Consider the following 13,112-nt stretch of genomic DNA (forward strand, 5'->3'; position numbering starts at 1 on the left):
GAAGCTGAAGTATTATACGCTGTAGAATCTACATTTGTTATTGTATTTCTGATGTTATCTATTTTATCAGTGAAGAAATTCAAAGTCATTACAATTAAACTGTGAGGGAATATTTAAATCGGGTGGTGTCTGGCTATTTGTTAATCTAGCCACTGTGCTAAATAAAAACCTTGGATTGTTTTGGTTAAGGAGGAAATGCCTTCATCACGATATGATTGGATATGACTGGTTATGTTCGGCTGTGATCGGCTCTCATGCAGTGTATGATTCATTCATATTTGAAGCCAGAGAGAAAGTCCAAAACAGCCTCATAGAAGTAATAACTTATGACGTGCCAGGAAAGTCCTAATATGGACAAAGGCATCCGGCTATCGCTGTAGCTAAGCTGAATAAAAAGCAGAACTGTTTTGATGAAAACGTGATGAAACGTGAAGACAATAAACACACGATTGCGACAATATATGGTTTATATGTGTTTTTTCAAGTCATCTTAAGGTAATAAATAAATAAAATATATGAATAATGCAGTGCTAATTGACATATCATTTATTACAGTAGCTTTTGTTTAGAAACCATAAAATATAGGCTATTTTCTGATTTATTCTGTGATAAAAATGGCAAAAATTGAAAAAATAACCCCCCCCCCAAAACAATTGACATTTCTGACCCCCTAACATCTGAAATCCCCTGTGTGGGAGTTTTTAGTGAGTAATCAGCTCAGTGAAATAAAGTAAAGTAAATATCTCTGTGTCTTTGACCAATATTTAAAGAGCTTTGATGACTGATGATCCGAAAAATTCTATTAAACTATTAAAAAGAATAGCTGAACTTAAGTTCACAAATAAAATATATTGTTTAAATTGTTACTGCCTTGAGTTATTATTTTGGAATAAATGCAAAATGCTTAAAAACTCTAACTTGATGAGATTCATACTTGGCTTTAATAAACTGAATATTGATTACATTGTTAATGTAAAAATATAATAGAGTTGTTTCTTTTTCTTTTTCTGATAATGTAAGTAATGTTTATTTAATATTTAACCAAGAAAAGGTGACTGGGACAGAATTTACATTTGATTAAAAAAAACAACAACTTTGCCTCCTGATTTCAGAACACCACCGCATATATGTATGTAAATATATATATATATATATATATATTATATCGGTTGGAAGAAAAGCAACTTTAAAGGAATAGTTTGCCTAAAGTTAATATTCTTTATGAATATGAGGAGAATGTTTTTGGTTATGACGATAATCACATCTGTTATTAAACTTACATGTAAATGACTAACTTAATGCAACAGTCAGTATTTCCTCATGATACTTTCTCTATAAATAATTTGTATACTTGTTACACCCTAAGGAGATTATGTCATGTTTATTTTATATCGTTCTCCATAGTTTCTCTATGATTTTGGTTCATTCAAACACTGTTTACTGGACAAACATTGCATAAGGTCAATAATCCTACAGTATGAAACCTTTTAAGTGATCACGCTTATGTATCTTTTAACTCAAAGCATTATGTTTGTTTCTATGAAAGTCCTATACCATAAAACCAGACAGGAAAATCAAATATTCTCCCTCTCTGGGGAGAGAAAAACCAACCCAAGTTGAGAAAACATGATTGAGAATTGTTTTTCTCCAGACAGCGATTAGATTAAGTGAAGAACGAACATAGACATTTTCTGGTCTGATTCACAGATTTTTCTCCTGAGAAAAAGTATCTACAGTATTAATGTGTCTCTTCTTAGAGTTTCAGAGGACAAACAGTGCCACAAAGTCAAATTTGCCAAAAGACTATAGTCTGCAATCCGATATCAAAGATTTCAATATGAACATTACTTCAAGACAAAATCATGTGGGATTTTCTAAACAAGTGTACTGCTTTTTAAATTATGTGTGTCACTTCAGCAAATCCTTTTCGGTAGTATTTACTGGAATGTTTCTAAAGCAGAGAAAAACAATATTTGTTATGTCAAAATGATGGAAAGCACTATGAAATATCCGACAATGTTCCAGTTAATGATGGAATATTTTCCCCTTGCAATCAGCTGCATCATGCCCATTCAAACCAACGGTACACGTTCCCCTTCAGATTTTTGAGCCAAATGGATTTGAATGCTGCTTCCAAAAGACAAAAAATAATATTTTCACATTTCATAAACCAGCGGTACGACTGGTCTTCAACGAGCCCAAAAGAGCCCATGTTACACCTCTCTTTATCTCCTTGCACTGGCTACCGGTCGCGGCTCGAATAAAAGCGTCTGCAAAATGACTAAATGTAAATGTAAATGTCATAATTATCCCTTTAAAGTGTACAATCACAAGTGTGATTACAACGTTCAGTGTGTCACGTTATCAACAAGATAAAACTTTGAAAAACATTTTTAGCCTTCTGTGAAAGTTACTTTTATTAATTGTCCAAACTCATCATAGTCCTGAAGCCTTTGAAGGACTTAAAAGAGCAGCCTCTGATTCACAAACTGCACTATCAAACACTGAGATAAAGTGCAGTTTGCCTTGCGGTGTCAGTGCTTATACTTTAAATTTGTTTGCTTCTGTAAACTACAGAATACAAGACTGAATTGATGCAGGATTTATAGGTCTAATATTCTTAATATTCTGGAATAGCGACACTGCAGTAGTTATTATAATTAACATGACTGTTTAAAGTTAAAATGCCTTGATGGATCTGTTCTTACAAAAATGGACCTCACAAGGCATTAATTGATAGACTGGAGTCGTGTGGATTACTTGTGGATGATTGTGATAGTTTTATCAGTTGTTTGGACTCTCCTTCTGACATGTGGTGTAATGCTAAATTTCCCCAAATCTATATACGTGGATGAAGAAACAAACTCATGTACATCTTACATTCTACATCATTTTCTGCTAATTTTGGTTGAACTATTCCTTTAAAACTAACTCTTCGCTGTTTCTTTCAGGCTATGTGGCACCTAGAAATCTTCCGAGCACCGGATTCTTCCCTTTCCTGCAGACACTCATGTGTAACACCGACAGTACATGCACCAACAAATCCTACCTAACAGAAGGACAGTCCAAATCGTATTGGTACACGGGTCATCGTCACCGCAGGGATGCTGAATCTCACAGGTAATGCATGGCATCTCGCTCACTGTAAAAAATAACACATTTCCAGAAACAGTTGTTTCATGTAGCACCATATTCTCAGAAAGTCTGAGGTCTGTTTTTTTTTTTGGATGTCAATATTTGGTATATTATGATTGATGATCAGATGTGTACAGTAATGGTGATATTTATGAGCCAGCACCCTAATGTCATGTGCTGTATGTCAATGCTATGTGATGTCTAATAAAGATGTCTCAGTTCAAAATGACAATGGCCACACCTGTATGTCGATGCATCACTGATGAGATGATAATGGACCTCATGGCAAAATACTGCACCTCCTGTGACATCGCTGTTCCCTTTGGCCTAGTCAGTATTCATAAAGCTAAGAATTCTCTTATTTAATCAGTTGATCAGCAAAAGCGTTTGGCTGTTGTATAGAGAAATGTCGACTAAACCTGTTTGTTCAAAAGTTCCTTTACTGCTGTGTGTATCATGCCCAGGTTGAGTCAACAATGAAACTTTCTGTATTCAAAACCTTTGCTGGGTCGTTGTTGCTGAAGAATGTTTGGTGAAGAAGAATGGACTTTTTTACATGCTATTTTCCTTTAACACACAAAAAACACACTGTAAATATAACTACATAAAAAGTGCTACTTAAAAATCTTTTTGAAAATAAATTGCATGATTATAGGTTAAACTTTTTTTGTCTAAAGCACTGTGGTAGAAAACATTACATTGTTTAAAATTAGATAATTAAGATAATTTGCTTTAAATTGATCTCTGTCATGATCATTGCTCAAAAATTGTATGACAGTTTCTTCCCTGTAAAACACAAAAGGAGAAAAAAAAAAAAGTCAATATTTTTCCTTACATTTGGGTTAGCATTTGGTCCCCTTGCTTCCAAATAAAACTTTAGTATTAGACTAACATATAAATGAACTAAAAGTTTTAAAAAGTATTAATTACATTTAATAATTAAAAAAAATGTTTGTTTAAAAATGTTCAGTAGAATTGCCTCTATAAAGTAAAATGAAATAAATAAAACAAAATAAAATAGATAACAGTGAAAGAGTAAATATTACATTAAAGTTTGTAATTTAGTTAGTTCATAGTTTAACGAAGGTTGAAGAAATGTAGAAAAGGCTTTAAGACACTATTTTGCTTTAACATACAACACAGAAGATTTTATTGAGTGTTTGAAAAAATACATACATTTAAAAATAAGGGGGTGGCAGAAACTCCCAATGGCAGCATTCCTTCTTTTCTACTTCCTTTTATTAATTCAATTTCTTTGTGTGCTATGAACAAACTCACTACCAGCTCATACTGTGTAGGAGGGTTTGAATTCACACGACTTGTTTGTATAATCCTTCACCTAGTTATCATTAAATAATGCTGAGACGTATGGTTTTCAATCATCTGTCTATCCTGTTTCTTTTTTGTTTAGGCTTGTGCAAAAATGTCAGCATTTATAATCATACATTACATGTCTATGTTGTGTACATAACTATGTTATTTAACATATTTTGAGAGTATATGACCATATGCTATATTTTAGTAACAAAACTATAGTTTGTCCTTTGACAAAAGTTTAATTATAGTTCAATTTTAGTTCATTATAGTTAATTATACTTCTTGTATATTCCCATGGTCCTCTTTATATTTCAGTTTACCAACACTGCTTCATGGATTCCCTCCACTGGCCCATCTACAGAAGGGAGGACTGGTTCACTCAATCCTTAAAAGAGATGCATCAAATCCAGAGCTCCTAGAGCTATGGGACAGGATGCTCAGTATGTACACTTTCATCAGTCTTTTAAAACAAAGCCACTCAGTGTTAAATAATTGATAATGAATCAGTTTCTGTTTTTTAACTATGTTATTTATCTTTATCTTTTTTTTTTTTTTTTTTAAGATTCCAGCTTTCAAAACATTCCCAATGTGACTTCAGTCATGGATACTTTTAACAACACTGCACTGGTTGATCAGGTTAGTGATGAGTGTTCTGATTCTTGACATATCCATGTTTTGTGTGTGTGTGTGTGTATATACAGGTGCATCTCAATAAATTAGAATGTCTTGGAAAAGTTCATTTATTTCAGTAATTCAACTCAATTCTAGATTGTCAAGAGGAAAATGAGAAACAAGAGACCAAAAAATGCAGATGAGCTGAAGGCCACTGTCAAAGAAACCTGGGCTTCCATACCACCTCAGCAGTGCCACAAACTGATCACCTCCATGCCACGCCGAATTGAGGCAGTAATTAAAGCAAAAGGAGCCCCTACCAAGTATCGAGTACATGTACAGTAAATGAATATACTTTCCAGAAGGCCAACAATTCACTAAAAATGTTTTTTTTATTGGTCTTATGAAGTATTCTAATTTGTTGAGATAGTGAATTGGTGGGTTTTTGTTAAATGTGAGCCAAAATCATCACAATTAAAAGAACCAAAGACTTAAACTACTTCAGTCTGTGTGCATTGAATTTATTTAATACACGAGTTTCACAATTTGAGTTGAATTACTGAAATAAATGAACTTTTCCACGACATTCTAATTTATTGAGATGCACTTATATACCAGATTTATTTTATTTTTCGGAGATAACAAATAAAAGGTGAATTATTTTTTTATAATTTTAATGAGTTTTACAGATAATACAAAATATCATCTTATAAGTTTTTTTTTTTTTTTGGTAATAGTCAGTAGTCAATGTTTGTTTTGTATTTTTTGTAATGGTCCATTAAAAAGTAATCATTATCATTTGAATGTATATTTTAAGCAATATGGCTACTTAAAGGGATAGCTCACCCAAAATTTTGTCGTAATTTCCTCACCCGTATGTTGTTCCAAACCTGTATGATTTTTTTTTCTGCTACAAATGAAGATAATCTGAAGAATGTCGGTAACCAAACAGTTGCTGGTAGCCATTGACTCCAACAGTATTTGTTTCCATATTATGTAAATCAGTGGCTACCAGCAACTGTTTCATTACCAACATTCTTCAAAATATCAGCATTCTTCAATGTCCAGTTACTTACTTCATTGAGTTTTTTTCTTTGTTGTAGACAATGGAGTCAGTTTTGGAATCTGTGAATGTCTTGAAAAAATCCTTATGCAGCATCTCCATGACTGCCATCAACACATCAGCCAGTACCCAGGATCTCTTTACGAAAGGCTTAATAAACTTCTGCAGTTCCAATGACACTGTTCTGGAAGCATCCTTACTCACCCTGAACCAGGTGGGGTCAGAAATCCCACACTGTTCATAATCTTTCAGTCTAGTCACATTATGCCCACAAATGTCGAAGACATTAAGTGAATCATTAGACATCCCTTTGATGTTCATCTGTTTACTTGTGTGGGTCGCCAGGAGCTGACAGAAATGCTGCTCAGTAACCCGACAGAAATATTGGGATCAATTGGAGGCACTGTGGTGGTCATAGATATGCTTCAACAGGAGACGTCAGTGTGGGACTTCCTGCTTGGCCTGCCTGATCTCTTCTTGAAGCCCACAGATGAAGAGATATTAAATGTTGGAGCAGGGGAGTTGGAAAATCTTAAGAAGTGAGTTTTGAGAACTTGTTTAAATAAAAATTGCTCACATATGCCACCTTTTAAATGTTTGGGGTCAGACTTTTTTAAATAAATGTATACTTTTATTCAGCGAAGATGCATTAAATTGATCAAATTGACAGTAAAGACATTTATAATGCTACAAAAGATTTCTATTTCAAATAAATGCTATTCTCTTTCTATTAATTAAATAACCCTTAAACAAAAATTGCATCATGGTTTCCACAAAAAATATTAAGCTGCACAACTGTTTTCAATGATAAAATAATAAGAAACGCTTCTTAAGCACCAAATCAGCATATTAGAATGATTTCTGAAGGATCATGTGACATTGAAGGCTTCACTTTGTGTATGTACTTATTGTGCACTGGAAAGTTCAGCCAATTCAGTGCCTATTTACTTCTTGTGCATGTTTTTTGGTTCTGGGAACAGTACACCTTCCCATTATGTGTGACTTACATGCTTACTTAGATGTAATGTTTGTGTTTATTGACTGGTTGCAAAGAATCTCAGCCTCTCTTTTTTGCATTTAGTACCTTGACCTTTCTTCGGAGGACTTTCCCTCAGGCCAACATCTCTACTGATGTCACAAACCCAGTTATCACTAAAGGCATTGGCTTTCTCAACTACATGAGTGATTGGAAAGGGAGAGGTGTGTTGAAGATGACTTGTTTGACATGCTTGGTGAACTGCATGGTATTTGTGGCAACCTATCATTTCTTTAATTACAAGACAATGCCTATTTTAAACTGAAAGTAGTTTCACATATTTTTTTGTATTGGCACTCATAGTGGGCTCATGGTTGTTTTTGGGGATCAGTCAGCCTGTTACAAGGAAACGTTCAGTATTTAGACATCAGTACATGCCTCGTTTTAAGGAAATCATGGGTCAGGAAAGTTTCAACCAGGGCAACATGTGCTGTGATGACCCTCATGATATTCCAAACTTGTATTTATACCAGTATTTATTTATTTATTTATCTATCTACACCCATTTAAACAACAGCATGCAGGGACTAGTTACTGCCAAGTTTCAACAAACTGACAGAAAAGTCACCCTTTTTAAAGAACCATAAAAGTGATTCACACTATTTATGTGTATATATATATATATATATATACATACATATATATATATATGTTCATAAAAGTGATTCACGCGCATTTTTCGTCTAACTTTGTAAAGTGACCTTGGGCTTTGGAAAGACTAAATAAATATTTGTACCACATAGCACAATTTTTATCAAATGTCATTATAGTGCCTCTGGACACGCTGAATTTGTTAGATGAGATTTTTTTCCCCATTAGGTAATGATAAACAGGGAAGGTTGTTAAAAAGGACATTGCTGGCATGAACCTTTTATGGTTACTACCATTCTGCCCTTGAGTAAGGTTTATAACCCCAGGTTACTGGCTGCCAGGCTGCTTACTGTTTTAGGAGAGATGTTGATTATTATGGGATTTAGAGACCAATGAGTCAATTGTCAAAACCAGTCCAGACTACGTGTTCGATGTGCACCACACCCTGTCTTATAAATGGTGAGCATCCTACTTGGCAAGGTGAAAAATTATCACACGACAATTACAGCCTGTTCTTAGAGAAGAAAGCTAAGTGTATTTTATTATTTGAGTACTTAAAACTGAAGGGTGTAATTTTTTCATTGTTAAAGTGCTTTTTCTGACCCCTGTTTAATATGCATCAATATGCATATGCAAGCCATTCATAGGTTGCTTTCGTCCAATCGTATGAGTTTAGGGCAGGGCTATCTGGTTGTTTGACTATTGGGAGGAAGGGGGAGTGTTCAGGAAACCAGTTTGAAAACAGTAATTTTTTAAAAATCCATTTGTGATGGTACTGACACAGAAATGTATTCAGATTTCTTCAGATTTAACTAACACTGTGGTTTTTTGACCAGCACATTCCCCCAAATGTGCATAGACATACAACTTTCAAGTGCTTTAGAATGCTGTCTGCCAGCCTGCATACTCACAGAAGAGCTCTCACGTGTTGGTCAAAAGTGCATTCATATTTTTCTCTTGTTTTAAATAGATGTGTATTTCAAACTGAGTGATGTCGTGACCCCAAGCAGCATTGTTCTACTCAACTCAGACGTGAAGGACCTTATCAACCAAATCAAGATTCCTCTCGATCAGGTAGGCCTCTCATGGCTGCTCAGTGCAGGTTCCTTGTTCAGAATATGAGTATTTATTAAACTATGTGTATAAAGCCAAAAGCTCCATAGACTTTGAGAAAACAAATTCATTTGAAACACTTTTTCACCCTCTAACTGATGTGTAATTTGTCCACAAACTACATCCAACTGTGCATATGCATGCATCAAAAGAGAATTGTCTTATTATTATTTTTTTTTCTAAATGACATGAATATTTCCACCAGTGCCACATTCACCACATCTTAAGTTATGTGTTGCGTTTAATATTATTCTGTGGTCGAAATGGCATCGATTGAAATAACATTTTAAAGAAAATTTTTTTTGTTTTGTTTTGCTATGGCTAATTTCTTAGTTAGCATTTAATGTGCATTCAATATACAAAATTTTTCACAAATTTAGAAATACAATATGATTAGAAATTATGCACAATATGAATATTCTGTTCAAAAGTTGTATTTAGCAATTCTTCTTTATAAATTTAGTATTACAGCTGATTTCAGTAGAGTTTGGTGTTAGCGTGTTGCTAATTTAACGACATGATACTCTAACATGAAACTCTTGATTGATACGTTTAACTTATTGTATGACTTACATTGCATAAATTGACAAAATGACAGCTTGATTAGCAATGACGCACAATACAAATACTTTTCACAAAAGATATTTTGCAACATTTTTCACATGGGGATTGGCGTATAATGCCCTAATGTTTGCCTACGCAGGCTAGGTTTTCAGAGAACTAGCTCATCTGTTTTATATTGTTAGAAGATTAGGAGTTTGTATAAACAAACACAAATCATTCACACACAATCATTCACACTCATGCATATTTTGACCTTCTCAGATTCTAGTGCTGTTCAACGAGGCAGACTTTCGTACATTTTTATGTGACCAAAACATCACCGCCTCCTATTGTTGGAGTTGGGAAGCGGGCCTGATATTTGAAGGGGTAAATACGTGGAAAGTTGTTGAACAGGTAAATTTTTCATATATTGGTATCTACAAATATCTGCTTTTCTATTTTTAGAAATAAGCCATATTAAATAACACTTCCAAACTTTACTAACCTGTGTTGTAGTTGAGAGGGTGTGAAACTCTCATTTGCGGTTCCTCCTCCTTACTTACTGTCTTGTGGGAAAACACACAAACATCTGCTGCGCATGTTAGGAAACCAGCTCAGTCTAAACACAAAACAGCATGCTAGCTGCACTGAGACTGATTGCAAAAAAAGCATGTATATGCAGCAGTTCTCAGGGAATGCCAATTAGATATTCCCCTCGACACAGAGGGAACTCCACAACAATATCCAATCACCATGATTTTGCATTCAGAAGTCATGCAGTATGTGACAAATAGCATGCAGAGTAATTAGTAGGACTGTCACACTGACCATTACATACAAATATTACATACTATATTTGGAACAAACCCACTTGCATATGTCTTTTACTCTGCATTACATTTAAATTATGCATGCTGTTTTAATATTGTAAATGCCCATACCAGTAACATCTTCATGTCTCATCCCTACAGGTACTGTTGGCTTGGAGTCAGACCTCTGCCTCAGCTGACCTGGCCTTCACTAAAGACGTGTTCGGCAGCTTCCTGGGCCTAGTGTCTCCATCGAGCCTGGATGCTGTTCTCAAACACAGCAGGTCCCAGCGCAGCAGTGACGCTCAGCCACAGAGCCTGGGGGAACAATTGTATGTCAACCCAGACTACTTTGCATCTGTTTAGATGGAATTTTGATGCAGTAATTAAATGTTTTTCTGTAACAAGTACAGTTTTCTTTCAGGTTCTGTATTTCACATCAAGTGATGACCCAACACAGTATCTAACCCAAATTTATTGTATTTTATGGGTTGAATTTTCACTTACCTTACATAGATTTGCTTGTGGTTTTTGAGGATGAGTGCATGTCATGCACCCTGGCTTTGATGGCATCTGCCAAATCTGGTTTGATTATTCCATGTGACAGATGACTTTGTGCCATAGATACCATAGAGTTTACTTCCAGGATGTAGGTTGTTTTTAACTTTGGTAGGAGGATTTTTATATCAATCAAACTAATGTTTATCAGGAGAATTTGTCAAAGTATTAGTCCACTACCTTTTGTATGAAAATGGATTAATATATAAATATAAACCAGGTTCTTGTACAACAGGTTCTTGTACAACAGGTTCTTGTTTTTTATTTAATTCTCACTGCCATGTCCTGCTGGTTCATCTGACATCTGAGTGAACAAAAGAAACTTGTTATTAAAGTTGGTAAACCTGAAATCCAACCTATTTATCATTTTCCCCTTCAGAATCTTCGGATTAAGCAATTCAGCATTTGATTTTCTACAAGGCATGCCTGGTTGGGAATACATTCAGACTTTTATGATGGCTGGCCATTCATCAATGCAGATGGCAAGAGTTGCAATGGAAGTACAGCTACGTATGTATCAGCATGTGCAGAGAATTACGCTATGCAAACAGCTCCCAATGCTTGACAAACTGATTACCTGAATTATCATTATCTGTTTGACAGCATTCATTGATGAGGTCCTGAGGGATGCCAAGTATGTCCAGGAGGCCTTCCTTTCTCTAATGCAGAATGAGACCTTTGCTAATGCCTGGGCTGACCATGCCATGGACTCTATTGTGCAAACTGTGGCCAAGGTGGGTTAAAAAAAGTCTAAGTGTGCGCTTTTGTAGTTTTCATTGAAGTCTTCATCTGTCACACTGGATGTTCTCTAATGTTTTCATACAGGTTCTAGAGGGTCACACTAGCTGCAAAGCCCTTTCTGCTCCCTGGGCTTGGATGTCAACCTACAGCTCTATAAACCTTAAGTTGTGGGGCACTCTAGTTTGCGCTGGGAATGACACACGTCTTGAGGAAATGCTGTTAACATCACTTTTGCCAGTAAATGAGAAGGTAAGGGGGTGTATTTAGAACAGATGGCCATAATATTTCAAACTTTGACAAGAAAACAAACAAAAAAACATATTATCTGACAAAAAAATAGAAATGAATGATTATAGTACTACCTAAACTAAATGTGTTTTCACAGGTCCAACAGTTGGTTGGTGTAGTGAATGGAACTGTAATGTACAATGTCACACCCTCAATACTTATGGCAGAGTGGCACAGTCTATACACAACCTCCCTTCAGTATGTCACTGCCCTCCAGAAATTGCAAACTGAGCTTAATGAGGACTATTTTGCAGCTTGGATCCCAGCGAACATTTCAGCTGGATTATCCCAGATTCTGTTGACCAGGTCAGAAACCTACTATTTGTCAATAACTACTATGTGACAAGGATGTTACTTGTTGAGAATTATAACAGTCCCTGTAGAAACAGATTTGCCTAGCTAAGTACCTTTATCACATATTAAACTCATTTTATGTGTTTATTTGTATTTTAATTTCTTGTGAAAAAGGGTTACTGGCACATTTGAGAACATGGGTTCTTCACTAGAGAACAGCTCTCTGTGGCCCTCCATGGAACCATATTTCCATATGGCTTATTGGATTTTGACCTACCTACCTAATGCCACTGCATCACCAAACTGTGAGTATAAAAAAATTGTGAATCTTTCATAAATCAGTAGGCTTTGGTTCTTAACATCTGATTATGTTTGTTAACAGTTATTGTTGTTAATTTTATAACAATGAGAAATCATTTTACATGGTTTTTAAATCTAGAATGTTTTTATTGTTTTACTATATATTAAAGGGTCATATGATGCGATTTCAAGTTTTTCTTTCTCTTTGGAGTGTTACAAGCTGTTTGTGAATAGATAAGATCCCTAAAGTTGCAAAGACTAAAGTCTCAAACCCAAAGAGATATTCTTTATAAAAGTTAAGACTCGTCCACGCCCTCCTAAAACGCCTCGTTTAAACACGCCCCCACATGTCTACGTCACTGTATGGGAAGATTTGCATAACACCGCCCAAATGTATACGCAAAGAAAGAAGGCGTAACTTTTATTCTCGCTGTAGTATTGTTGTTGCCGCCGCCGCCATGTCACGGAGATGCTGTGTGTTTCGTTGTGAAAGCGAAACTACTTTGTTTGGTCTTCCAAAAGAGGACACGACTAATAATCAGTGGTTAAGTTGTATTTACAACACTGTTCCAGAACAGTTTAAGCCATATATTCGTGTGTGTGCAACACATTTTACGGAAGACGAGGACTGTTTCCTGGGAGAGTAGCCTACAATGTCGGTTTTCTGACAAATAATGCTGACTCACAGCCTGTAAGTACGTTTTCATATTTA

The 13,112-nt window shown here is 35.3% G+C and overlaps 1 protein-coding gene across 1 annotated transcript in view; it reads left to right on the top strand.

Annotated features, from left to right (window-relative positions):
* The window catches only part of LOC107657499 (uncharacterized), a 76,190-nt gene that overhangs the window by 7,554 nt on the left and 55,524 nt on the right, over positions 1-13,112 (top strand). Inside the window, exons 4-17 of the mRNA XM_016445603.1 lie at positions 2,952-3,120; positions 4,768-4,892; positions 5,015-5,088; positions 6,168-6,341; positions 6,473-6,666; positions 7,209-7,327; positions 8,725-8,828; positions 9,693-9,824; positions 10,382-10,551; positions 11,157-11,287; positions 11,381-11,511; positions 11,603-11,767; positions 11,904-12,112; positions 12,275-12,405. Of these exons, the coding sequence (XP_016301089.1) occupies positions 2,952-3,120; positions 4,768-4,892; positions 5,015-5,088; positions 6,168-6,341; positions 6,473-6,666; positions 7,209-7,327; positions 8,725-8,828; positions 9,693-9,824; positions 10,382-10,551; positions 11,157-11,287; positions 11,381-11,511; positions 11,603-11,767; positions 11,904-12,112; positions 12,275-12,405 (2,028 nt within the window). The remainder of the gene's footprint in view (positions 1-2,951; positions 3,121-4,767; positions 4,893-5,014; positions 5,089-6,167; positions 6,342-6,472; positions 6,667-7,208; positions 7,328-8,724; positions 8,829-9,692; positions 9,825-10,381; positions 10,552-11,156; positions 11,288-11,380; positions 11,512-11,602; positions 11,768-11,903; positions 12,113-12,274; positions 12,406-13,112) is intronic.

Source organism: Sinocyclocheilus anshuiensis, unplaced genomic scaffold (genome assembly GCF_001515605.1).
Source record: "Sinocyclocheilus anshuiensis isolate Anshui unplaced genomic scaffold, SAMN03320099.WGS_v1.1 scaffold179, whole genome shotgun sequence".
NCBI lineage: Eukaryota > Metazoa > Chordata > Actinopteri > Cypriniformes > Cyprinidae > Sinocyclocheilus > Sinocyclocheilus anshuiensis.